This window comes from Lobosporangium transversale (assembly GCF_002105155.1).
Source record: "Lobosporangium transversale strain NRRL 3116 chromosome Unknown BCR41scaffold_53, whole genome shotgun sequence".
Classification (NCBI taxonomy): Eukaryota; Fungi; Mortierellomycota; class Mortierellomycetes; order Mortierellales; family Mortierellaceae; genus Lobosporangium; species Lobosporangium transversale.
The window spans coordinates 83,725-110,275 of record NW_019029031.1 but is presented as its reverse complement, the minus strand read 5'-3'; the positions used below and the strand labels follow the sequence as shown (position 1 = coordinate 110,275).

General features: G+C 43.8%; 5 protein-coding genes across 5 annotated transcripts; 3 read left to right on the top strand and 2 right to left on the bottom strand.

The window, feature by feature from the left end:
* Nucleotides 1-35: 35 nt before the first annotated feature.
* Nucleotides 36-2,393, bottom strand: BCR41DRAFT_190595 (peptidase S8/S53 domain-containing protein; the record flags this gene model as incomplete). Its single annotated transcript, XM_022019817.1, has 3 exons — nt 36-1,211; nt 1,687-1,947; nt 2,151-2,393. Coding segments are annotated over 3 exons (1,482 nt in total), but the record flags the coding sequence as incomplete, so codon positions are not given.
* A 782-nt stretch (nt 2,394-3,175) lies between these two features.
* On the top strand, nt 3,176-5,542 carry BCR41DRAFT_327905 (phosphoribosylaminoimidazole carboxylase). Its single transcript, XM_022021678.1, has 3 exons — nt 3,176-4,056; nt 4,184-4,872; nt 4,986-5,542. The coding sequence occupies exons 1-3, from the start codon at nt 3,240-3,242 to the stop codon at nt 5,184-5,186; spliced, it is 1,707 nt and encodes a 568-aa protein (XP_021876843.1). The 5' UTR covers nt 3,176-3,239; the 3' UTR covers nt 5,187-5,542.
* Nucleotides 5,543-5,887: 345 nt separating this feature from the next.
* BCR41DRAFT_362139 (hypothetical protein) lies at nt 5,888-10,155 on the top strand. The gene is made up of 2 exons (XM_022025678.1): nt 5,888-6,475; nt 7,919-10,155. Exons 1-2 carry the CDS (start codon nt 6,148-6,150, stop codon nt 9,994-9,996), a joined length of 2,406 nt encoding a protein of 801 aa, XP_021876842.1. The 5' UTR covers nt 5,888-6,147; the 3' UTR covers nt 9,997-10,155.
* Nucleotides 10,156-12,276: 2,121 nt separating this feature from the next.
* BCR41DRAFT_374648 (hypothetical protein) lies at nt 12,277-13,115 on the bottom strand (the record flags this gene model as incomplete). The annotated part of the gene is made up of 3 exons (XM_022026887.1): nt 12,277-12,377; nt 12,429-12,569; nt 12,968-13,115. The coding sequence occupies 3 exons, from the start codon at nt 13,113-13,115 to the stop codon at nt 12,277-12,279; spliced, it is 390 nt and encodes a 129-aa protein (XP_021876841.1).
* Nucleotides 13,116-19,890: 6,775 nt separating this feature from the next.
* On the top strand, nt 19,891-20,439 carry BCR41DRAFT_374647 (hypothetical protein; the record flags this gene model as incomplete). Its single annotated transcript, XM_022026886.1, has 2 exons — nt 19,891-20,138; nt 20,265-20,439. 2 exons carry the CDS (start codon nt 19,891-19,893, stop codon nt 20,437-20,439), a joined length of 423 nt encoding a protein of 140 aa, XP_021876840.1.
* Nucleotides 20,440-26,551: the final 6,112 nt, after the last annotated feature.

Below are 26,551 nucleotides of genomic sequence, written 5' to 3'. Positions count from 1 at the left end.
AAATAAAAAAGAAAAAGAGCAAAGTAGACAATTCTATATGAAACAATACAAAAGAAAGAAAGCGAAGTGGCTCGTATTCCTCTGAATTTCTACACTGCAAAAAAAAAAAGAGAGAAGGGAAGCTCTCTTTCATGGCGATTTTTTTTTTTTTTTTTTTTTTTTATCACTACACTATTGGGTGATTGGCGTTTTTCCTTGACTTGGTTTCACATAATGTACAATTTATTTTTTTTTTACCAAGCATAAAACTTCTCCTTGTCCTCAGCAGCATTGTTGTAAATGAGAATGTTGGGGGTATCGGACTTGACATCTGTCAAGATATCGCGAGTACCACGGGCAATCAAGAGTGCCTTCATCTCCTTTGGAGTCAAGGGGCCGGTGTGGAAGGCAGATCCGCTCTCAGGAGCCAAAGACAGGTAGTAGGCAATCAAGCCAGCGACGTGTGGTGAAGCCATCGATGTTCCAGAGATGGTACGCTTGGCAGTCTCAGAGCCAATCCAGGTCGACTCAATCTCCAGACCAGGTCCAAAAATGTCGACACAGGGACCATGGTTCGAGAAGTAGGCACGTGAGTCTGACAAGGTCGAAGCAGCAACAGTGACAGCACTCTCAACACCTGCAGGTGAGTAATCGCAAGCATTACGGTTGTCGTTACCGGCAGCGACCGCAAAGTGGAGACCCGAAGAAACAGCGTTGGCTACAGCAGAATCCAAGGGACGGGACTTGCCACCTCCAAGGGACATGTTGGCAACCGAACCCTTGTACTTTTCACCTTGCTTGCCCTTGAGTTCCAAATGACGCTTGACAGCGAAATCGACACCAGAGACGACATCAGCCATTGTACCAGATCCATTGGAACGCAAGACCTTGACAGCGACAACCTTGGCCTTCTTGGAGACACCATATGCTCTGCTTCCGATAGTTCCAGCGCAGTGAGTACCGTGTCCGTTGTCATCCTGGTCAGGGTCACCAGCGGGGATGGTAGCACCCCACTCGGCTCTGCCCTCAAATTCCTTGTGCTTGGTGTTGATACCAGTATCGATGACAAAGACAGTGATACCATCACCACCTTGGGGATTGTGCTCATACTTGTTGAAGGTTCCCAAAGTCAAACCCTTGCGGTGAGAGATACGGGCCAATCCCCAAGGAGCACGAGTCTGGGTGGTGATCCCAGAGGTATAGACGATCTGGTCGCGTTCGATATAATCGACCTAAGGAAATAGGAGCATCAACAGATGGGAGATGAAAAAAAGGAAAAAAAAAAAAAAAAAAAAGAAAAAAGATTAGAATACAATGTTGTCACATCACTTCTGTGATTTGCTTAATGCACTATGGTCAAATGATCCATATGACGAAGGACAAACAAGAGCACTGTTATTATTATTATTATTCAAGGTATTTTTTTTTTTTTTTTTTTTTTTTTTGGTAGTTTGCTGCAAGATGAGTCTTGTGCAGTAGTTTAGAACGTAAAAAGTAATTTTAGGTTCGTAACCATAAATGGCTCAGTCCTGTTTCTATCTATTTGTGCCTTGCTTTAATGAAATAGTGTCGCCTGAACCAGCTGATGTCGACAAAAGCAAATGAACACGTATATCCCAGTTGGAGAAATGACGAAACCAGCGAGAATAAAAATAATAAAAATAATAAAAAAAATCGACAATTTTCATTATTTCAATACTGACTTACATTGGGATTCTTACGGATCTCCTCAAGGACATCAGGACGGAAACGACCTGCGATTCCCTGGAAGCTACCCATGTCATAAACATGTCTGACACCGCTGGTGAAGTTATCCCAAACACCATTAATGGACAAGTCGCGTCTGTGAAGGTCGTTCACCCAGGCAGAATTGTCTTGAGCACGGACACCGTCCTTGAAGACAACAAAGTACGAATCAGGGACGATATCAGCATCAACAGAGGAGATGACGGGCGCCAATCTCTCCGACTGAAGAAAAGAAGGGAGCGCCATGGCAGATGAAGCCATAAGGAGGGCCACAGTAGAAAGTTTGAACAACATGTTGCGTCAAATAAAAATAAAATAAAAGTAGAACAAGTAGAAGTGCTGCTTGGATTGTTTTCTGAAAAGCTGGCTGGTAGATGAGAACAGAAAAAAAAAAAAAAAAAAAAAAAAAAAGTATTTATATTTACACGAAGATAAAAAAGAAAGAGTGAAGAGGTTTCGGTCGAGGCATTTTGGGTTGAGTAGACAGATACAATGCCAAAACAGCGTCCAGCCCAAGGGAAATAGCAGTTTGAAGGAGGAGTTGGAGAAAATAAGACAGATATGGCTGTTAGTATAAAACATTCTATTCTCGATATCGCTTTGGTTATTCGTTTGCGCAGAATTACAGAATGACACCCTTCTCCATTGGACAATGGCGACGAGCAAGACATTAGAAAAAATAAAAATAAAAAAAAAAATAGACATACCAAGGGTTTACAACAACGCCGTAGAAGAAAAAAAAAAAAAAAAAAAAGAAAGTACAAAGAGAAAAACGAGTGAGTTGAGAGGAAAGTGGAGCTGATGAATTTGGAGAGAAGAGGGACAAAGTAATGCAACCGCAGCTTTCGCCGTGTGCCATAATTATATGAGCTCATTATCTTTTTGACACGGCCACAAAACAGTCACCACTTTTCCTAGCAAATAAAGTTGAAATTTTGTAATGACCGCAAATGTCTTTGCGCCCCACTTCGTGTCGCGCATTTCGTGTTTTTGCAAGCGCACTGCCAACAAATTCATCCTTGCACTGCTTTGACGGCTTCATTTGGATCAATACAATTCGTTCAAATAGTTTTTTTTTTTGTTATCCTATCACAGGAATGAGCTCGTACGGTTAAAGTATCGAGCTTTATTACTTGTTGTCTCATTAGAAAACTTGTCAGGATAAACTTTTACCGAAAACAAAATAAAGTCTGAACGCAACAACCTGGAGTAATTCCAAATATCAGGCGCTGTGGAAGCAGTTCTATAATTATATTCGATACAGGCACACCCGTGTGCATTACTGCACTTCGATCAGACAAAGAATACATTTTTTTTTGTTATAATTATCAGACAAAGAATACAAGAATACAAACAAGGAGAAAGCTTTGTCTTGAAGTCCCGTGACCAGCTTGTTTCCCCGCAAATGGACTAAATAAGAATTTTTTTTTGTAAAACTTTATCTTGCCCAAATCGAATCTCTTCCCCAACAACATTCTGTTCCATTCACCTCCCTCCCTCATTCAATCATTACAATGGAGTCTCGTAAGGTTGGCATTCTCGGAGGAGGACAGCTTGGACGTATGGTCCAGGAGGCTGCTTCCCGCCTTAATATCTCGCTTACGATTTTGGATGAGCCAGTCGACGCACCAGCAAAGCAGGTAAACGCTTTCCAAACTCATATTGAAGGCTCCTTCAAGGATCCTGTCAAGATCCGTGAGCTCGCTGCTTCGGTCGATGTTATCACTGTCGAGATTGAGCATGTCGATACTGAAGTTCTCAAGGAGCTTGAGGCCAGTGGTAAGGCTATTCACCCAACGCCAGCCACCATCTCTTTGATCCAAGATAAATATCTTCAGAAGCAACATCTTTCCAAGCACAACATCCCTCTCGCCGATTCACTCGACTGCCCTGATCAGGCAGCAATTGAGAGGGCTGGGCAAGAGTTTGGATACCCCTTTATGCTCAAGGCAAAGACATTGGCTTACGATGGTAGGGGCAACTATGTGGTTCGATCAGAGGAGGATCTTCAGGATGCACGATCAAAGCTTGCTCCAGGTGTGCCTCTGTATGCTGAACGCTGGGCAAAGTTTGATCGCGAGTTGGCGGTGATGGTTGTCCGATCTGTCACCGGAGAGGTGCGTTCCTACCCTGTGGTTGAGACAGTGCACAAAAACAGCATTTGCCATCTTGTTTTTGCGCCTGCTCAGGTGGGACGTGGATTGAGTGGCACTTCAGATGAATCTTTCTCTACTTCAATTCAAGAGAGAGCTCGCAAGGTTGCTGAGAATGCTATCTCGAGCTTCACTGGAGCCGGTATTTTTGGTGTCGAGATGTTCTTGATGAAGGATGGTAAGGCAGGCTTTTTTTTTTTTTTTTTTTTTTTTTTCTTCTTCCTCGGAACAGTGTAGAGAATGAGTCATTACAGCAGTCCAAACTCCTGACACTAAAATTTGGTTTAAATTTCTTTGAACGATAGGTCAGATCCTGTTAAACGAGATTGCTCCTCGTCCCCACAATTCAGGACATTACACAATTGAAGCTTCACACACGTCCCAGTTTGAGAACCACCTTCGGGCCATTCTTGGTCTTCCTCTTGGATCAACTGAGATGAAGGTTCAGGCAGCTGGTATGCTGAACATCTTGGGAGCTGGTGAAAAGACCTATGAAGCCTGTAAGCTCGCATATAGTGCACCCGGCGCTACAACTCATCTGTACGGTAAAAAGGAATGCAAGGCCGGACGCAAGATGGGCCATATCACTGTGGTTGGAGATTCGATGCAGGAAGTTCATGACCGCCTCTTGCCTATGGTCATGGCCATGGATCCGAAGGATGAGTCGCCCTTCAATCTTGATCCATTAGTCTCTATTGTCATGGGATCAGACAGTGACTTGAAGGTGATGGAGGCAGCAGCTCAGATCTTGACAAAGCTTTCGGTCCCTTTTGAGTTGTCCTTGGTATCAGCACACAGGACACCTGAAAGGATGTATCATTTTGGACGTATGGCACATAAACGTGGAATCAAGGTGATCATTGCCGGTGCTGGTGGCGCTGCTCACTTGCCTGGCATGGTCGCGGCATTGACACCTCTTCCTGTCATTGGTGTTCCTGTTCGCGGAAGTACATTGGACGGTGTTGATTCATTGCATTCTATTGTTCAGATGCCTGTAAGTAATTTCATATGAGTCTATTCTATGATGAAAAGCCTAAAAAAAAAAAAAAACTATTTATTATTACTACTATAGTTATTAATAATAATATTATTTTCATTACTTTTTAGCGTGGTGTTCCAGTAGCGACGGTCGCAATCAACAATAGTACAAATGCAGCTTTGTTGGCTGTGCGTATGCTTGGAAGTTTTATTCCTTCTTATCTGGAAAAGATGATCAAGTATCAGGATACCATGGAGAAGGAAGTCCTTACAAAGATTGATACTTTGGATCGTGTTGGTTGGGAGAAATATGAATATATCAAGCATTGAAAGGCAGTATAGCGCTTAATATTACCATCGTTATTATTGTCAACATTATCGAATCATCAATAAACATTTGCATCCTCAGATAAGTGCACGTGGATTGCACTGTAGTCATTTGCCACCAATTCAAAAAAGGCTCTTTCTTTGTTTGAACTGAACTGCAACAACCCCTTCAACTCATCAAGTCATCGCACTCGTGGCTCTACTCTATTCTGTCAATAGAATTTGGATTTACTTGCATAAATCAGCGTAATCAATCAAAACAAAAGTAAAAAAAGGCTCTCTCACAGGACCAAAACAAACTACTGCACTGCAAATAGGGATGGAGAGGCATAAATTGAATAAAGACGATGGGAGTGTTTATGAATACGATGAATACATAAACATTTATTAAACAGACCACATCCACGCATTAACAAATAAAAAAATAATGTTGATGACACTTTCAGTTTCTAATCCATGTATTTAATACGGCAATGCCAAGTAGATGACAAGAACAACTGTCATTTCCATTTTGCGTTGACCAATTGGGGGCAAAGCAAGCCTTTCTATCTTTTTGCCGCCTTTTTTTTAATTTTTATCGTTGTTTTGTAATCAAACGGAAGCATCCTTTTGGAAGAGAGACAAAGGATGAAAGAGTGAGACTAAGGATGGAAGAGCCAAGGAGACTTTTGGATGTGAAGCACAGAAGAGTCTTTTTATTCCTTATTTTTCTCTTCTTTTCCCTTCTTCATGCTTTCTATCCTTGTTTTTTTGTCCGTGTCCCACATCTTCCTGGCACTCCAAAAAAAAATTTTTAATGTCCCTCTCTGTATTTTCTCCCATAACTTTCAGACCTATTTTTTGTTCTCTCTTTTTCTCCCTCTCTCTCTCTTCTCTTTTCCTCCGCAACTCACCCCCTCCATTCCAAAAGTCGCTCTCTCTCTCACTCTTTTCCTTTCAATCGTTCACTTCTTCGTGAGCAACCATGGTCTCCCCCCACTCTCCCGCCACTACTGGAGGAGCTCCGGGGTTGGAGTCCCTGGTCAGCACTCGTGCTGCGCTCCATGACACTTCCATGATTGAGGACAAGACCAGGACGAGTTTGACCCCGGACCAGGACAAGGAAGCGGACAAAGACAAAGACCCTCATTGGGACATTCCTACTGTCGACAAGGGCAAGGCTAGGAAACGTAGCAGACAAGATGATGAAGTCTCATCATCATTGCCATTGTCAGTTCCATTGTCTTTGGTACAAACAAAGGCAGCAACAACAATATTGTCACATCCTTCGTCTTCTCCGGAGAACTTCAAGGGTAATTTTATACACTTTTTTTTTTTTTTTTTTTTTTTTTTTTTCCTTCTTTTTTTTCTCCCCTCTCTTCTTCATCTTTCAACTCTCTTCCAAAGCCTTCCTTTCCATTTTCCCATCAATCGACTCTTCTTTCTTTATTTTACTTTATTTATTTTATTTTATTTTTTAATGCTTTTTATTATTATTAATCCATGTTTCTCTTTGACTCTCTTGCTGCCCACTCTTCTGTCGCTGTCTTTTAATTATTTTTACCTTTTTCGCTCGCTGTGCACTCGATTTCCTTTTCGACGATGCGTCAGGCTGCGGTTTGCTTCTTCACCCCAAAGGCAAAAAGGCAAAAAAGACAAGCAGAGAGAGCAGGAGAGAAAGAGAGAGACAGAAAAAGACTAATAAAAAGGCTTGGACAGGCACAAGTAGCAGAAGCAGAACGGCCTTTTGTGGATGTAACACTTGCTTGTCAATGTCTTTTTTCTTTTCACTTTTTTTTTTTTTTTTTATACGACAATTTCGCTTGACCCTCTTTTGCCGCCCCCCCCCCTTCCTTGCTTTTTAAACTACCACATTCATTCTTCCCTCCCTCCTTCTCCCCCCACACGCATCATGTCCCCCCCTTCTCGCCTTTGATCTTTTCTCTCCTTTCCTTTTCCTCATCTGGCCATCTGGCAATATCCACACGCATCCATGCACAATATTGAACACACGCGCCTCTCTATTCCCTTCCATACACACAACAATGCAACCAACAATAAACACTAAACACCGCCATCAGAGCAACACAACGGGAAGAAAGCAACAACAACAAAAAAAAAATTATGTGGTGGCAACTAAAATTATCCGATCTTTATGACTCAATATTCAGCAAACAAAAAGCAGCTTTGTCTTCCCCATCAGTGTCAACAAAATCCAAAATCAGGAGCCTTTTTCTTTCTCCTTTTCTCCCTTTTAAGCCTTTTCTTTTTATTTCCTTTTTTTTTTTTTTTTTTTTTTTTTTTTCTTTTCCCTTTATCATTCTTGTCTCAGAGTGAAAAAGAGCAGAGTCAAAAGAGAATTGTTCTTGCGCTGTGTGTGGCATAATGGTCATGATCCATCAACAGAACATTGATTTATGCGCTTGAGGAAATTACTCTTGGCTTACAAGGTTCACCGACTAGGATATTTTTGGCCTGGTTGGGTTGATGAGAATGACCAACAGCCAATGCGATCGGTTGATATTTGAATACAGACGCGGATGTTTATTTGACGTACATCTCGTCATCCTACGATGTTGCACACTGACGCGTTGTGATGTATTTTGTGTTGCTTTACGCCGCTTGGTCCAAAATAAGCAAACCGTATCGATAAGCATTTGAATAGCTTTCACAACAACAACAACAACAACAACAAAAAAAAAAAAAAAAAAAAAAAGTCTTTTGACTGACTTGTATACTTTTCACACCCTACTTAGTAGATGTACAATCCCATCCCATGGACCTGTCTCTTCATACCGACTTGTCCTCGAGATTTCAACCTGTCCGAAAGCGCAAGCATTCTGACGATGTAACGACCGCACGCGCGTCTCGTGCTAGCACCCCTGGCCCACGCGCGTCCACACCTTCCCATTCTGTTTCAACATCCTCTACACCACCCTCCTCTATTCCCTCCATGGCTGCCTCACCGCCCTCGATTAAGTCAATGGATAATGATCATCAAGAACCTTATTTTTCAAATACACAACTAGTGACACAGTCAGGGCCATCTCGTAGTGAAAAGGAAAAACATGCTCCAAAGCATCCAAGAGTTTACGATTTGGACGATGATGACAATGAAAACGAAGATACTGGAGTCCACATTGGTAGTCAATTATCAACTCTAGATAGATTTCCAATCATCATCGGGGATGATGAGAATGATGAAGACGAAGGATTTATTGGCAAGACCGAGTATTCTCAAGGTCTGGTTGACGATCGGCGGTACGATGCTGATGTTTCTTCAGATCAAGTGGATGATCAGGACAGTGTGGTTGAGGTTTATGGTGGCTCTCCAGCACCGTCAGTAGTCGCAAACACCCACAATGGATCGTTAGGAAGACGTGAACCATCCCCTAGCGCATCACATGTGTCTCTGGATTCAGACCGCACCATTACCCCCCAGACAATTCGTCAAGGAACACAGCATTCGCAACCTTTAAACAGACAGGAGCCATCTGAAACAACACCACATTCAAGGTCTGGTTCGCGCAATGTTGCCAATAGACCTGTAGATGATCCTGAAGTAGAGGAGATTCTTGAGGTAATTGATTTGACTCGTCCAGAAAGACGATCCAGCTATCCTCGTGGTGACTCTCTGCCACGAGTAGCTGGATTGAATCCCCAACACTCATTCAGCCTTCCAACGCTACAAAGACTTGTCTCCAGGTCTTCCGAGTCCATGGAAAGGAGTCAATCTAGGCGGCTTAACCTCTCGATGAGCTCAGTCGACGTGCATGAAATTCCAGATGACGATGAAGATGAGGAAGCACAATCACAGGAGGATCGCTATGGAAATGACACTATCCGTATTGACAATGAAGTGCGTGAGGTTCAGTTGGATCCTCGCCATCCATGGGCACGTGGACCGGTTCAGCTTATCCTGTCTCCAGAGCGCAACGCTGAAGATAATGACCAATATCTAGAAGGTCAGCGTCAGCGCCAGCTGGAAGATGCAGTGATTCTTGAGGACCATCTTACTCAAATTGACTACGATGATGCAGAAAGTGAGAGCGATGTAGAAGAGATCCCAGGCTCACAGGTTCAGATTGCGGCCGAGACCGAGGCTGAAGATGAAGGTATCACAGATCAACAAGTTTCGGAAGAAGTTAATTGGATTTTGAACCTCCGAAACGAAAACGTTTTCACGCCACCACCACCTCCACCCCGCTCGGCTCAAACACGGCGCACCCCATCTTGCCAGGCTCGCTCACCGCCATTTGAGTCACGGTCGTATTCTTTTGAAGCACGTATGAGCCCGTTCCCAACAACCTCTCGGCGAAGTGCTACACCACAGTCAAGGAGTTATCGATTCAGTCCTGTAGCTCGGCGTCCTTCGCCTGTCCCGCTGATTCTTAGTCCTTCCCCGCCAAGGTCACGCGCTTCATCACGGACGGCACCTTCTACAAGCAATGGAGCCTCATCAAGCTCTCGCACGCAACCACTCAAACCACTCGGGAGCCCAAAGCGCGAGAATGTAGCCGTGTCAGTGGTAGACGTGACGGTGAAGACGGGAATGGAGAGTTGGGCTCGACAGAACCTCCGTTGTAGTATCTGTATGGAGGTAATGAATGTACCGACGATGGTTCGATGTGGACATGCGTTCTGCCGAGGATGTATCCTCCAAGCATTGGAAACAAAAAAGATTTGCCCAATGTGTCGATATCCAACTACAAAAAGTAAGCTTCAAGAGCTTGAATTCTTTGTTGGGGGCGGACTGCGTCCAGTGAATGTTGGAGGCGCTGGTAGTTCAGTAAATTCAACGAATGGTCAGAGCGCAGCACCTGTCGCTGGATGATTGGGTGTGGTCAACTGAGAATGGACGCGTCCTAATTTGGAAAGACAAGCGTGGGGACGTAATAATTTGCTACTTCAACTCTGTACTACAAGAAATGGTCACACTCTTATCTTTATACTCCCTCCTCAACATCTTTATTTTTTTTTTTTTTTCTTTTTTCGCCACCCCCTCTTTCAGTGTGTATTAGTCGTCTCATTGTAAAATACCAACTTAAAAAACAACAAAAAAAATGAAGTATTGTAATCATAGGTTTTTTTTTTCTTTTTTTTCTTTTTTTTTTTTTTTAAATCTTCATAGTTGGTGATGATAGTGATTGTTGTTGTCTTGAAATCTGTAGTTTGTAATTGCATAAGTCAATAAAGCGCACCACCAGTAAAAACATTCCTGACAGTCTTCCAATCCTTTCAGCCTTTCACACTATTTATTTATGCACTGGAAAAAAAAAAAAAAAAAAAAAGATCTATTGCATAGGAATCCTCAAAGACGAGGCCTCTTCCAAACTCCTTATCAGCCTCCAGATCGTTTAGAATAAAATCCCAAAGTCAGCCATCAATGTTAACATCTCCAGCTTGAATCTTAAATGGATGGGAGGGGGAAGGATCTTGTTTTGATGCATTAGCCCACATTGGTATTAAAACGTTGGCCCCTTGAAGCAGATTGTCTACTTTTATTAATATTAAAAAGAGAGATCTGGGACCAACATCTACCACAACCAGTTCTCCAGCAGGTTTAAAAAAAAAAATCTTTTGTTTGGATATTTGCCTTTATTATATGAGATATGTTTTTTGTAACTACATGTGTAGAATGAAGTTTTTTTTTTTTTTTTTTTTTTTTTTTTTTTTTTTTTTTTTTTTTTTTCATTGTATGGAAGCATACAAGAAGACGTGATGTATCATACTCTCCCAGAGTTAATGATAAGAGCAGGAACATCTTAATGAAAATATTCACGTAAAATCAGAAAAGAGAAGATCCCACGAGGAGACTATCCATGATAAAATAAAGGAGTTCTAATAACAAAGACTGCTGATCAATACGGTCGCTTGAAACGGTTCACTGAAAATTAACAGACAATAACCGAAAGAAATAAAGAAGGACAGGAACCAATGTTTGGTGCCACTTATACTTCGATACTAGGCGTCCTTACGCCATCAAAGGCTTTGAGGCTTTTTAATCTTTACATGGAGAGCACTCGCAGGAAAGACAATGATCATAACATCCTTATGGAACCGTGTCTTGATGCCAACTTTGCGCTGCCTCGGATCAAGCGATCTGAGACAAATAATCTTGTCTCCCCCACTTTTAATGGAGACAAAGTACTATGCCAAAGTATCACCTCAGCTTACAATGAAACGGCTCGCTTATTCGAAAGCAGTAAAATAGGGGTAGACCCAAAAGAGAGTAACTTAATCCATCGAGAGTCATCACAAGTTGGTGGTTCTATTAACAGTAACAACAACAATCAGGATATCAACGGCAACAGTAACATCAGCTTGAAGGAGATGATTAAAGGTCTGGGGAACGCAACAACAAACAGCATTGCAATCGTTCCCACAGGTATATTTGACCATGATATAACCCAAGTGGTCTTTCAATACAACCTACCTCATCCATATTCTCATTTGGATAATGTTCAGCAGCTCGTGTATTGCTTCTTATTGCGCCTCAACCATCGGTAAATCTTACCAAAGATGTTCTTTGGCCAGATCAGATGACCACGATGAGCAAGAGCGAGCTCGCAACTTTGCTAGCATCAAATGTGATTACTATGTTCATTCATGATGATATCAAGACCGAGGCTACTGTCGTTGAAGTTATAATGTTGACCCCAGTTCTCGATTACGATCAATACAGGGTATTGTTCATGGCTTTGGTCAACGAAGTCATCCAGGACGTGTTCGTTGCCCATGGTCAGCAATCAAGTGACGGGTCTAAAATGAGAATAGCTCCATGAACTATTAGCAGCCTACTTGAAGGAACTGAGAGAGAGTACAGACCCTCATTTGATGTATCGTGCATCCTATGCTTTCCAAGCTCTACTGTATATTCCAAATCATGAAACACCAATGTAAGCCATACTTTGGCGCACATCAACGGTAACCCGAGGAGTGTTTGGAGAAGTGAATGCGCTCAAAGGCTTGGGTATGAATGCCTTTATGGATGGACTGATCAAGATTCAAAAAGGAGGAGCAGCAAGATCCGTTTGCATTGCACCTTTTTTACTTTCATTTTGGATAGTTGAGAATCATCATGTCTCTTCCAAGGCCATCGAAATCAAGCCATCTAGTGAACTGCACACTGGGACCCCACGCCATTATTCCTTTGACCGCTTACAAATACACGGGTGTGAGATGTCTCAATGAAGCAAGTGGAACGGGTCAAGCCTGCGTGGACATGGTTGTAGTGGGTGAAAAATCAAAAAGGAATAGCCTTACCAGTCTGACATACTGAACGCATGTTGGAGAAGGGATTGGTCCAACGGCATAGCGACCTTAATCGAAACAAAAAACTGCATAACAAACTGTCTCCTTGGAGAAATTTGTGATCACGAAGGCTAAAGTTGTCCTTGATCCCCCCTTTTTTATTGTTATTTTATTCACAAAGGGGATAACCAGCAGCGTTACTATTCAAGAGGCACGCTTAATCACAAATCAAATGGCAGTGCTCCTCTCGATCTCCGCGGGGACTTTGCCGTCTTGCAATTATTTCTTCTTCTTTCTTTATTCTCTATCTTTCCATACATTCGACTTCTTTGCCATAACTTATACCATCCATACGCCTTCCTTGCTCCCAATTACTCTACTGTAAGTCTCCTTCAACCTTCTACCTAGGTGATCATCTTGCTAATAAAATCTTGCTAATCTAAAAATGATTGTTGATTTGTCAGGTACAATAAAAGATGGGGTGGCTGCAGAGCATGCCCAAGCGAGGACATCTTCCACCTCAGAAAGCTTTAGATCTTGCTACCCTTTACTTGGAACAGGCTCACAAGACAAAGGACCCAGTACTCGCTTTGGAGATATGTTTGGATGCTGAGAATGCTCTCTATCGGATACAACGGTCCGACCAAAAGTCGCTTGTTGAGGCAGAGACAAGAGGCACTGACAATGCAGACAAAGCATTGTGCAAGGCAATTGCAACTACTTTAAGCAATCTTGGCGAGCTATTCGGCAGTCTCGGTTATCTAGATCACTCGAAAAGAGGCTACAAGTACGCAACCAGATGGGGCCATGTAAAGCAAGGTAGTGCAGCTCTAGAAAACACTTTGGCACATCATCGAACTATTAGCATAGATAAAGGCGACAATAAAGACGACAAAGATTATGATAGTAAAGATGGTGATAACGATAGCAGCAGCAAAGGCCGGAATAGCAACAATGACAGTAACGGCAACAGTGACAATAACCACAGCAATAAAAATGCTCAAGCAAGTGCCAACACCGCCACCAACAAGGCCGACAATGTTATCCAAGCACCAAAGGCCCCAATCACCCACAACATTATAAATATCCCACAGGAAATATTTAGCCATGATATACCTCGAGTGGTTTCCAAATATAGCCTTCCTAGCCCAGGTACTCACTTGAGCGATACACAACAACTTGCGTATAGTCTTAGTTTGCTTCCTACTGCTCCTATTCTAAAAAAGGACCGTAGCGACCAGGAGCAAGAATGGTATCTAGCCAGATCGAATGACCGCGATGAGCAAGAGCGACTTCACAGCCTGGCATCAGATGTGATTACTATGTTTATCTGTGATCCTATCAAGGCTGAGGCCACTGTCGCTGAGGTTGTGTTATTGGCTCCAGTCCTTGACTTTGACCAATACAGGACTCTACTTATGGCTTTTATCAATGGAGTCGATCAGGACATCTTGCTGAAGACCCATTTGCTCGAAGGACTGGCTCCTCTGATGCAGTACGCTCCTCCTGGATATCTCGATTCTGATGATCTGATCAATATCCTGGACATTCTCAGTTCCCGCTTACAAGACACACATGCACAGTCTGGCAGTCACATCTATCAACTGTGTGTAGCAGTTTCACATGTGCTTGATGCCATGGTTAGAAGCCAAGTCAAAGGTCTGAAGCGAGAGCAACTCCAGGAGCCATTAGCAGCTTACTTGAAGGAGCTAAAGGACAGCTCAGATCCTCATCTGGTTTACTATGCAGCCTATGCTTCCCAGGCTCTACTGTATATCCCGAACGATGAAACAACAATGCAAGCTATGCTTCGACGTACATCAGTGGTGGCTCAAGGGGTATTTGGAGTAGTAAGTGCAGTCAAAGATTGGGATCTCGATGCCTTCATGGATGAGCTGGTGAATATCCAAAAGGAGCTCCCACCTATTGTAGATGTCATTGAAATTGGTCGTAACGTGTGTGATGGTGTGGTCTCATTATACGAGAGTGGGATGACATTCAAACAGAGCATGGAAGAAGGGCTCGCTTTTATTTGCAAGAGTGCATGGTATCCAGCGCTCTGTGAAGCCGATGCATTCCTGCACTCAGGCGAGCTCACCAAGTTCAAGGCTCTTGTATGCGAGGCACCCTGTCGACGAGATCTTGCATTCCAATGGGGAATATGTCTACGGTTAGGGCAAATTGCAGCCAATCCACAGTGGGCTATGCATGTACGTCAAGATGCGATTAATTTACTTGGGGATATATACAAGAATGACAAAGACTGGAGTGATCATGCGCAAATCAAACAATGGATCATTACTATATTGAAGAGACTAATCTCATTGCCAAAGGAAGATCTTCAAGGTGAGTAGCCATAGAATTGCATCTTCAGTGGGATTATAAGGAGCTAAGATACTAATAATACACTACATGTTCTACATCTGTATCTCTGTAGCTGCAGGGTCACTTCTGAATGACCTTGCTACAACTGGAGATGTCAAAAAGCAACAACTGTACAAAGACTGTTTCAATGGGCCAGCAGTGCAGTTTCCCTTTATTGTTGCACCAACATCACTCGCATCTTCATCACTGCTCGATCGTGTGCAGAATAAGCCTGATGTCGAAAAGAGCCTGAGTCTACTCAAGCGACAGCGGGCGGAGATTAGAGGCGAACGGGGTTTTTACGTCCAACAGTATGCCAAAGCAAATCCTCAAGCAAATGATGAAAATTTGTTCTTGCTAATGGACAAGGTGAAAGAGTTCCTGGGGAGCGAACGGAAAGTGATGCTTGTCCAAGGCAGTTCAGGTGCAGGCAAGTCAACATTCAACCGTACTCTGGAATCCACTCTATGGAACGAATATCAAAAGAAGCATGGCCGGATTCCATTGTTTATCAATTTGCCATCCATTGAAAATCCTACCAAGAATATGATCGCAAAGCAGTTTCAGATGTACGGCTTTACAGAGGCACAGATCAAGGAGCTAAAGATGAATCGGTCATTAATTTTGATCTGTGATGGATATGATGAGACCATGCAGACCAGTAATCTGTATGTCACCAACCATCTCAATCAGCCCGGTGAATGGATGTGCCAGATGGTAATCAGTTGTCGCAGCGAGTACCTCGGAATAGATTATCAGGATCGCTTCCAGCCTATGGATCGCAACCACCAAGCAGATGCTGTGTTGTTTCAAGAAGCTATGATTGTACCATTCTCTGCGAGGCAGATTGACGACTACATCGAGCAATACGTTGCTGCCATGGACCTATTGTGGGCCGTGCAGGACTATCAGCGTGCACTTAAGATGGTTCCTAGTCTGCGAGAGCTTGTGAAAAACCCATTCTTACTGTCACTTTCGTTAGATGTATTGCCACGAATGGTGGACCCTCAGCAAGACAATACTAAAACGCCGGTCAAGCGGATCACATTGTATGACAAATTCATTGAACAGTGGCTCGAGCGAGGCAAGAAGCGTCTAGGCGAGATACTGATGTCAGAAGATAAGAAGATGTTCCAGACATTGTGCGATGAAGGGTTCGCACAGAATGGGATCAGATACTTGACAGAGCTGGCTATGGCAATCTACAAACATCAGGATGGCAATCCAGTGGTGGATTACTCTCCGTCTAAGGACAAGGGTACATGGAAGGAAGAATACTTTAGCAGAGAAAGTGGTAGGAAAATCCTGCGAGAAGCATCGCCTCTGAACCGCACAGGCAGCCAGTATCGGTTTTACCATCGTTCTATCCTGGAATACTGTGTAGTACGAGCGATGTTTGAGCCACGGAAGGAGACGAATGCGATTGCAAACGACAGTGAGGCGATAGCTACATCAACTAGCCGTCGGAAAAGTATCAGCTCTGTATTCAGTTTTGAGATGGAAGCAAACAATGAGGTTAAGAAGGATGACCCTACCAAGCTAGATGAGACCTTGCCCTTAGTATGGAGGAGCTTTATAAATGAGCCATCTATCCTTGAGTTCCTGGAAGACCGTGTCCGACTGGAAGCAGAGTTCAAGCAGCAGCTGTACGAGTATGTTGAGCTCTCGAAAAGCGCTAAAAAGTGGCGGATAGCAGCAGCCAATGCAATGACGATCTTGGTTCGAGCAGGAGAGTCATTCGCCGAAACAGACTTACGAGGCATCCAGATCCCAGGAGCTGATCTCAGCCATGGTATATTCGATTGTGCCCAGCTACAAGGAGCAGATTTGAGGAGGGCCAACCTCCGCAGTTGCTCGCTTCGTGAAGCAGATCTAAGTGGAGCATATATGTTAGGAGTACAGTTTGGAGAATGGCCGCTCCTCCGCGAAGGAAAGAGGATATTGAAGGGATCATATTCGCCTGATGGTAAGACACTGGCTGCAGCTGTTCACGAATGGGAAACAAACGATAATCATATCAGTGTCTACGATACGTTAACATGGGAGAAGCGAATGGAGTTGGAGGTCAATGAGGGTGAACACCACTTTGTCTACTCTCCAGATAGTCAACACATTGCTGTCTGGTGCAGGAAGAGTGCGATTTCTGTGTTCGATACTACATCAGGAGCAAAGGTTCATAGCTTAGAAGACCAAAAAGATATTATTAATGATGTAGTATACTCACCAAGCGGTGCTTATCTCGCCTCAGCTTGCAAAGACGGATTTACGTATGTGTGGGATACCATGTCTGGAAGACTTCAACACAAATTATGGGGCCATATAGGAGAGGTAACAAAGGTGACGTATTCACCTGATGGAAAGCAGATTGCGACTGGAGGCCATGACAATACGGTACGGTTATGGGATATGGCATCAGGAGAACCAATACAGAAGCTCCAAGTCCCGTCGTCACGTATTGAGCAAATCGTATATTTGCCTGACAGCCAGGAAATCATTGTTCGTGGTGGTGAGCCTTACTCGTTGGATGTGTGGGATATTACATCCGGTCAGAACAGCTTTGCCTGGGACGACGAGAGGTCTATTAGTCATATTACTAATGTTCAACATTCGCCTGAGGGGAAATTTACCACTACATCCGACTCGAATGGAGTAATTCAGTGGAATATGCAAACAAGAGAACACATTCATGCCTTTAAAGGTCCCGCTTTGGACGACTTGGCGTATTCACCAAACGGAGAACAGATAGCCACGTGTACTAGCGAGAATGCGGTGCGACTTTGGGATTTTCGAACTGGAGAGCTAACCAACACATTTTATGCTCACTCTAATGTCATAAAGTGCATGGTATATTCACCTGACAGTCATCAGATTGCGTCATTCAGTGAAGATGGGACGGTAGGCCTATGGGACGCACAAGCACGCCAATCTAGTCATGGTTACTATGCTCATATAAAATCAATCTCCCGACTAAGACTTTCGCCGAATGGGCAACACATAGTCTCATGTAGCTTGGACAATACAATCCGCGCGTGGGACAGCCAGACAGGGCAATATATTTATGGTGTAGCAAGGCCAATAAAGGAAATAGAGTACTCATCTGATGGCCGACTAATTGCCTCTTGCGGTCGTTGCAGTAGTACAGGCATTTATATCTGGGATACTCAGTCAGGTCAAGCTGTCCGTGTCTTGGAGCTACAAGGTCAAAGCGACGATGCTATCCTGGTCATTGCCGCTTCACCTATTGGCCATCAGGTCGCCTGTGGTCACAATTACGGAAATGTAAGCCTGTGGAATACACAAACAGGGCAGCTCACACGCACTCTACAGGGGAACGGCAGGCCCGTCGATCGCGTGTTATTTTCGCCTAAAGGCCATCAGATTGCTTCTAGTGACTATGCCAGGAGAATCAGAGTATGGGAAGCAGACACAGGAGATCTATTGTACGAGCTAGCTGCAGAATATAAGTTCTCTTCTTTGGTTTATTCGCCTGACAGCCAGATGCTAGCTTTTATACAGGACACTGAGAAGCTGCAACTACGGAACGCAGGAACTGGAGAGCTATGTTACGAAATAATGTTGGATGAGCTTGGAAGAGTGATCGCATTCTCACCATGCGGTCGACGGATGGTTATCGGAAGCTTAGGAGGACCAATAAGTATGCTAGATACTGAATCAGGAACCATGTTGTATACGCTTGAAGGGCACAACGGCCTTATAACTTCTATGTCTTACTCTTGCGATGGCCAGTACATTGCCTCATGCAGCACTGACCAGACTGCACGGCTGTGGGATCCAGAATCTGGCCAGTGCTTGGCTACTATCCCATTCGTTGGTGGGGATGCTGAAACCCTTGTATGGAATGTTTCCGAAAGTGGCTGCTTCCTGGTAACAGGACATGACGATGGCGCTATTCGGATGTGGCAGGTCAGCAAAAAAGAGAATGGCCAATGTCGCATTCACCTCAGGTGGAGCACGACACAACTAGTCCTTAACGCTACGAGAGCGAACATTCGAGACGTTATTGGCTTGAGTGGAGCGAATAGAAAGCTTTTAGAGCAACATGGGGCCGTCGATGAATCAACACAGTATTCAGCCTTTCAGGAAGCGAGCCAAGAGACCAAAGAAGTGGCATCGATAGCATCTGAGTTCAAAGGGCTGGAAAGTGAGGAGCCGGATACGAACTCAAACCGAGACACTTCTAGGAAGAGGTCATTGATCGCTAAAAGTGAAGCAACCAAAGGACATCAATTCATTTGCAGCAAGTGCGGTGAATGCGACAAGTGTGAAACTGCACATTTTATTATAAATGGCTCTTATGAAAGTGCGTGTACTGGTCTGCATTACAAGTCGGACAACTAGCGGGGTGAACATCCCAATTAGCCTATTCCTCGTTTTATTTAACTTTATAAACAATAAAAAATCATACGATCAAACATTCAGGTCGTGAAGCGTCGGTACATCGTCAATGTCAAGGCACATTCAGTGATGCAAACGTCCTGTAACAAGTATCGAGTGTTCTAGCGTAGACAAAGTTGCAGTCCTCTACTAATGAGCAAAAGATTTAAAGGGCATTTGTAAGCTATTAAAAAAAAAAGCAAAAGACTGTAGAAAAGACCATGAAATTGCTATTTCTTTCGGTTCTAAAAGAGGTTGAATGTAAGGGGATGCAAGGAAATATAAATTGTGTCTGAGAGCAAAGTCTTTAGTCTAATAGAGTGAATGATGTTCTTTCCTTTTTTCTTTGAATAATGGGGTCCTCGTCAAAAACTCGGATTAAATATTTAAACGTATTTGGAATAGGTGTATTTATTCCAATTCAAAAAAACAAATAAATAAATTTGGGTGACTTTTGGTAACTTTTGGTAACTTTAAAATACAGGGGGCTTTTCCATGTTGCACTCACTATTGGAGACAAACCAAATATTGTTCCCTTTTCTCTCTTTTTATTGTTCCATGCGTAGACGACAATTGAACGGGCATTATAAAAACCAGCAATCGCGTTATTTAAGAGACATCTAGTGCATGGGTCATTATCTGATATGGCCTAATATGGAGGGAATTATATACTTTCAAATGAAGAAAAAGAGAGGACATAATTTCATTTAAGTGCATGGGAATAGCATTGCTCGGTAAAACTCTTCTGCAAACCAAACGACGATGCTGGCTCAATCTCCTCCCAACCTTGTGGAACCTTGTCTTCGCCAACTTGATTTTTAAGATCGGATCACCCCCTTTTTCTTTTTTCTTTCTCTATTATGCTCATGTAATTACTTTCCTCTCTCTCTCCTTTTACATTGCTCAACCTCTTTGCCTCATTGATATCGTTAATACGCTTTTCTCGGTTCGAAGTGCTTCACCGTAAGTTTCCGTTCAACATCAACGTCCGTTGCTCACTCCCCTGATGGAAAATCATTAGTCTAACCAGTGATCATTGGTCTGTTAATTTTTTTTTTTTTTTTTTTTTTTTTTTTTTTTTCAAAAAAGATGTTATGGCTGCGAAGACCGGAGCGAGAAAGTCTTTCAGTTCAGAAAGCCTTGGATCTTGCTACCATCTACTTGGAACAAGCCAAAGCCTATAGGACAAAGGACCCTTCGCTTGCTCTGGAGATATGCTTGGACGCTGAGAGTGCTCTCTATCGCATACAACGGTCTGACCTAAAGTTACTTATCTCTGCCCTAACAAGCGGTACTGACAATGCAAATACAGCATTGTGCAAGGAAATTACAACTACTCTGAATAATATTTGTGAACAATTCGACAACCTTGGTCGGCCGGACCATTCGAAAAGAACCTACAAGAATGCCAAAAAGCTGGGTTTTGTACAACAAGGCAATCCAGCTTTGGCCAAAACATCAAATAACCCGACTACCCGCAACGTTGTAATTATCTTAAAAGAGCTATTTAGCCATGAAGATGTGCGAATAATCTCTGAATACAAACTCCCTCAGCCAGATGCTCGTCTAGAGGATGTCCACCAGCTCCTGCATTGCTTCGAATTGCTTCATACTACCCCTATCCCAAAACCGGACCTCAGTAGTCAGGAGCGCCAATGGTCTGCAGCCATGTCGGATGATCCGCTTGAACAAGAGCGATTCCACAACCTAGCTTCGGGTGTGGTTGCATTATTCATCCGTGATGGTATAAAAGCTGAGGCTACTACTGTCGCTGAGGTTGTGGCTCTGGGTCCAGTTCTCGGCCGCGATCAATACAGGGCACTGCTCGAGGCTTTGATCGATGGAGTTAACCACAGCATTATTTTACAGACTCATTTGCTCGAAGGGCTAGCTCAACTCATGCAGCATGCTCCTCCTGGGCACCTTAACTCTGATGACCTGGTCAACATCCTCAACGTCCTCAGTTCTCGCTTGCAAGGGGTGCATGGGCAGGCTAATGACCACATCTATCAGCTGTGTGTGGCAGTCTCACGTGTGCTTGATGCCATGGTCGACAATCAGGTTATGGGCCTGAGGCGAGAACAACTCCATGAACCGCTATTAGCCTATTTGAAGGAACTAAAAGATAGTTCAGACCCTCACCTGGCATATCATGCAGCCTATGCTTTCCAAGCTCTGCTGTATATTCCAGATGATGAAACAAAAATGCAGGCCATGCTTCGGCGTACATCAGCGCTATTTCGGGGAGTGTTTGGAGTAGTGAGTGCAGTCAAGGCTTTTGATCTAAATGACTTCATGGATGAATTGGCCAATATCCAGAAACAACTTCCGTCTGTGACTGATGTTGTAGATATAAGTTTACGTATGTACAAAGGCGTAACGTCGGTTCACGCAAGTGGAGAAGCATTCAAGCAGAGTATGGAAGAAGGACTCACTTTTAGTCGTAAGACTGCATGGTATCCAGCGCTCCGTGGAGCTGATGCATTCCTTCATTCAGGAGAGCTTACTAAGTTCAAGACTCTTGTGTGTGACGCACCCTGTCGACAAGAGCTTGCATTCCAATGGGGAATATGTCAGCGGTTAGGGCAGATTGCAGCCAATCCGCAGTTGATTAAAGAAGCGCGCCAAGATGCAGTTTATTTCCTTGAAGAGATCTACAAGAATAACAAGGACTGGGGCGATCATGCAGAGATCAAACAATGGATTATCAATATACTGAAGGAACTAACCTCGGTAGCCAGTAATGATCTACAAGGTTAGCAGCTATGGTATCACATCATTAGCCAGATTATGGAGGGCGAAGGCACTGATAATACATTATATACCCTAAATACATCTCACTGTAGTTGCAGAGTTCCTTCTGAATGACATTGCTACGGGTAAAGATGCCAATAGACAACAGTTATGCAAGAATAGTTTCCCCAAGTCAGCAGCAGAGCATCCCCTCATTGTCACATTGCCTCTACCTACATCTCCATCACTACTCGATCGTGTGCAGAATGAGCCTGATATTGAGGAGAGACTGCGGCAACTCAAGCGACGGCGGATTTCTAGAGATGACCCGCACTTTTACATCGGGCAATTTGCCAAAGCGAGCCCCCAAGGGAGTGATAAAGACCCGTTCTTGCTAATGGACAAGGTGAAAGGGTTTCTAGACAGCGACCAAAAAGTGTTACTTATCCAAGGCGATTCGGGAACAGGCAAGTCGACACTTAACCGCACTCTGGAATCCACTCTATGGAACGAATATCAAAAGAAGCATGGCCGGATTCCATTGTTTATCAATTTGCCATCCATTAAAGACCCTGCCAAGGACATGGTCGCAAAGCAGCTTCGGATTTACGATTTTACGGAGGCTCAGATCAAAGAGCTGAAGAAAACACGGTCGTTCATCTTGATCTGCGATGGTTACGATGAGGTCATTCAGACTAATAATCTGTATGTCACTAACCACCTCAACCAGCGTGGCGAGTGGAGGTGTCAGATGGTAATCAGCTGTCGCAGTGAGTGCCTTGGAGTAGACTATCGCGATCACTTCCAGCCTATGGGCCGCAATCACCAAGCAGATGCTGAATTTCAAGAAGCTGTGATTTTACCATTCTCTGAGGAACAGATTGACGACTACATCGAGCAATACGTTGCTGGCATGGGTCTAGTGTGGAGTAAGAAGGACTACCAGAGTGCATTCAGGAAAGTTCTAAGTTTACGAGATCTTGTGAAGAACCCGCTCTTGCTGTCTCTTTCGCTGGAAGTACTGCCACAAATGGTGGGTTCGCCTCAAGGAATCTTTGCAACGCAGATCAAGCGCATTACGCTGTACGATAAGTTTGTTGAGCTGTGGCTCGAACGAGGCAAGAGGCGACTACTCGAGACTATGGCATATGATAAGACATTTCGAATGTTATGTGATGGGGATTTCGTACAGAGTGGGATCAGATACTTGACAGAGCTGGCTGTGGCAATCTACGAATGTCACGATGGCAATCTAGTGGTGGACTACTCTCCAGCGAGGGACAAGGGCTCATGGAAGGAAAAGTTCTTTAGCGACTTTAGCAGAGAAAGTGGGGCGCACCTTCTGCGAGAAGCATCGCCTCTGAGCCGTACAGGCAGCAAGTATCAGTTTGTTCATCGGTCTATCCTGGAGTACTTTGTGGTGCGAGCGATATTTGAGCCACGGAAAAAGATGAATGCGCCTGTAAGTGGTAGAGAAGCATCAGCGATGTCGAATAACCGCCGACAGAGTATCAGCTCTGAATTTAGTTTTGAAGAAGAAGAGAGCAACGTGTTTGACCATGAAGATGATTCTTTCAAGCCAGATGGGAACTCACCTTTGGTAAAGAAAAGTTTTGTAAATGAGCCATCTATTCTTCAGTTCCTGGAAGACCGTGTCCGACTGGAAGCAGAGTTCAAGCAGCAGCTGTACGAGTATTTTGAGCTCTCGAAGAGCGATAAAAAGTGGCGGATAGCAGCAGCCAATGCAATAACAATCTTGGTTCGATCAGGAGAGTCATTCGCCGAAGCAGATTTGCGAGGCATCCGGGTCCCGAGAGCCGATCTGAGTCACGGTATATTCGAATCTGCTCAGCTACAGGGAGCAGATTTGAGGAAGGTCAACTTCCGCAACTGTTGGCTTCGTGAAGCTGACTTGAGTGGAGCAAATATGTTAGGAGTACAGTTTGGTGAATGGCCACTCCTTCACGAAGCGGGATGCATATATAAGGGGCTATATTCGCCTGATGGCAAGACCTTAACTGTGGCTGTTTACAACCAGGGCGCCAGTACGAGTTATATTAGTATCTATGATACATCGGAATGGAAGCGGAAGATCCTGAGGGGAAATGAGGGGAAATGCAACTTTATCTACTCTACAGGCAGTCAACAAATCGTCACCTGGTGTGACAAACGCGTAATCCAGGTGTTTGATGTAGCCTCGGGCGAATTGGTTCGTAGTTTGGAGGGCCATACAGATATTATTAATGATGTAGTATACTCACTGAGTGGTGGTCACCTCGCCTCAGCTTGCAAGGACGGATCAGTATATGTGTGGGATACCGAGCATGGTATAGTCCAACACGCACTCGGAGAGCACACTGGAGGAGCGACAATTGTAGTATATTCACCTGATGGCAGGCAGATTGCAAGTGCAGGCGAAGATAAGGTGGTACAGCTCCGGAACGCAGCATCAAGGGGACCGATACTGAAGCTTCAAGTCCCGTCGTCACATATTGAGCAAATCGTATATTCGCCTGACAGCCAGGAAATCATCACTCGTAGTCGCAATGCTCGTTCAATGGAAGTGTGGAGCGCTAGAACTGGTCAGAAGAAGTGGACCATGGATCATGAGTTCTCTGTCAAAGGCGTTCAATATTCTCCTGACGGAAAATTTTCTACTTCATTTGGCAATAGTGAAGCACTTCAGTGGAATATGCAGACGAAGGAGCACCATGCTCTTCCAGGGAACTTCTCTTTGATTCAGGATCTAAAATACTCGCCAAATGGGAAACAAATAGTCATTGGCGATAAGAACGTGGTGCAGCTTTGGGATACGTGGTCCGAGGAACTATCTAATACGTTTTATGGACACTTTAAGACCATACAATGTATGGCATATTCACCCAACAACAACCAGATTGCGTTGTTCAGCAAAGATGGGGTGATACATCTGTGGGATACACAAGCACAGCAGTCTAGCCATGATTCATACAGCCATACGGGGAGAATCACCCAAGTAAGGATCTCACCAGATGGACAGCACTTGGTCTCATGCAGCAGGAACGGGTCAGTACGCGTTTGGGACAGACAGACAGGACAGTTCATTTATATTTTACAAGTCGAAACAGATAGCGCCAAGTATTCGCATGATGGTCGGCTTCTTGCCTTTCATCCCAGTGGTAGACATATTCATCATTGGGACACCCATTTTCGCCAAGCCACTCAACCTTTGGAGCTACCAGATCAAAACCATGACATCTGTGCTTATGATTTTTCGTCCATTGACTATCAAATTGTCTGTGGTTATGATAATGGGACTGTGAGCCTGTGGAGCACGCAAACAGGAAAACTCATACGCACTCTACAAGCGGATGGCAGCGGCAGTGGCGTACGGTGTGTGCTGTTCTCACCTAATGGCCGTCAGATTGTTTCTTATGATGGAACCAGGATTAGGGTATGGGCAACGCATTCAGGAGACGTCTTATATGAATTAAGGGATATAAGGTTAGACGACCGTCACTTGATTTATTCGCCTGACAGCCATAAGCTTGCGTATTTGCAGGACTATAAAAAGCTGCAGGTGCTCAGCACAGAAACAGGGGAGCTCTACTATGAAAAAACTATGGATGGATCCCGAAGGGAAATCGCATTTTCACCATCGGGTCGGATGATAGTTATTGGCAGTGTGAACGGACCAATTACCATAGTGGATACTGAATCAAGGGTCGAGTTACAAACACTTGAAGGACATACTGGGCGTATAGCTGCTATTTGTTATTCAGCTGACAGCAAATACATCGCTTCAGCCAGTCATGACAAAACTGTCCGAGTATGGGATCTAATTTCGGCTAGGTGCTTGGCCATCATCCCATTTAAAAGTGGGATTGTTGAAGCCCTTGTATGGAATGTTTCAGGAAAAGAACATTTCCTGGCGACAGGATACGATGATGGTGCTATTCGGATGTGGCAGATCACCGGAGAAGAGGACGGTCAGCACCACAACCGTCTGAGATGGAGCACAAGGCAACCAACACTTAATGCTGACAATGCAAGGTTTCTAGGTGTTTACGATTTGGGTGAAGCGAATAGAAAGCTTTTAGAACAACAGGGAGCGATCTTCCAAAAAGAAAGCGATGAGACTAGGATAGCAACACCTATGACATTAGAGCCCAGAGAGGAATAATGTAATGAGTGTAACGAACGTAACGTTGCATATTTTATTCTAAGCAGCACTCATGACAGTATTGATCAGCATCAAGAGGAGAGGAGTAAAATACCCTATACTATCATCCTTAATTTATTTTATAATAAACGCCATTCGTCTAAATTGTCCATTGTCGAAGAGTGATGGACAGGAATCTCTAAGAAGAAGTGCTATTCAAATGAGCATCCTTTGATTTGTTCCATAGCATAACATAGATCAAGTAGATTAAGTTACAACCTTCTAAACCCTAGTTAAGGATGACAACTGCTGATAGCCAGCCAAAATGCTAGCTTCTGTCCTTGTATGATTAATACTTACATGCTTTCTGAGGCCACTATAACTGAATTAACAAAAGGGCAGTTCTACAATCACGAGCTACAGTCCTTTTTTTTACTTTTATTTTTTATTGTAAAAAAAATTCCAGCGTTAAATCCAAGACTTTTTGTCTTTTCTTTCCTTC

Coding starts and splice junctions, on each gene's coding strand:
- BCR41DRAFT_327905 (XM_022021678.1), top strand. CDS start 3,240: ATGGAGTCTCGTAAGGTTGGCATTCTCGGAGGAGGACAGCTTGGACGT. Junction 4,057..4,183: donor GATGTTCTTGATGAAGGATG/GTAAGGCAGGCT, acceptor TTTGAACGATAG/GTCAGATCCTGTTAAACGAG. Junction 4,873..4,985: donor ATTCTATTGTTCAGATGCCT/GTAAGTAATTTC, acceptor ATTACTTTTTAG/CGTGGTGTTCCAGTAGCGAC.
- BCR41DRAFT_362139 (XM_022025678.1), top strand. CDS start 6,148: ATGGTCTCCCCCCACTCTCCCGCCACTACTGGAGGAGCTCCGGGGTTG. Junction 6,476..7,918: donor TTCTCCGGAGAACTTCAAGG/GTAATTTTATAC, acceptor CACCCTACTTAG/TAGATGTACAATCCCATCCC.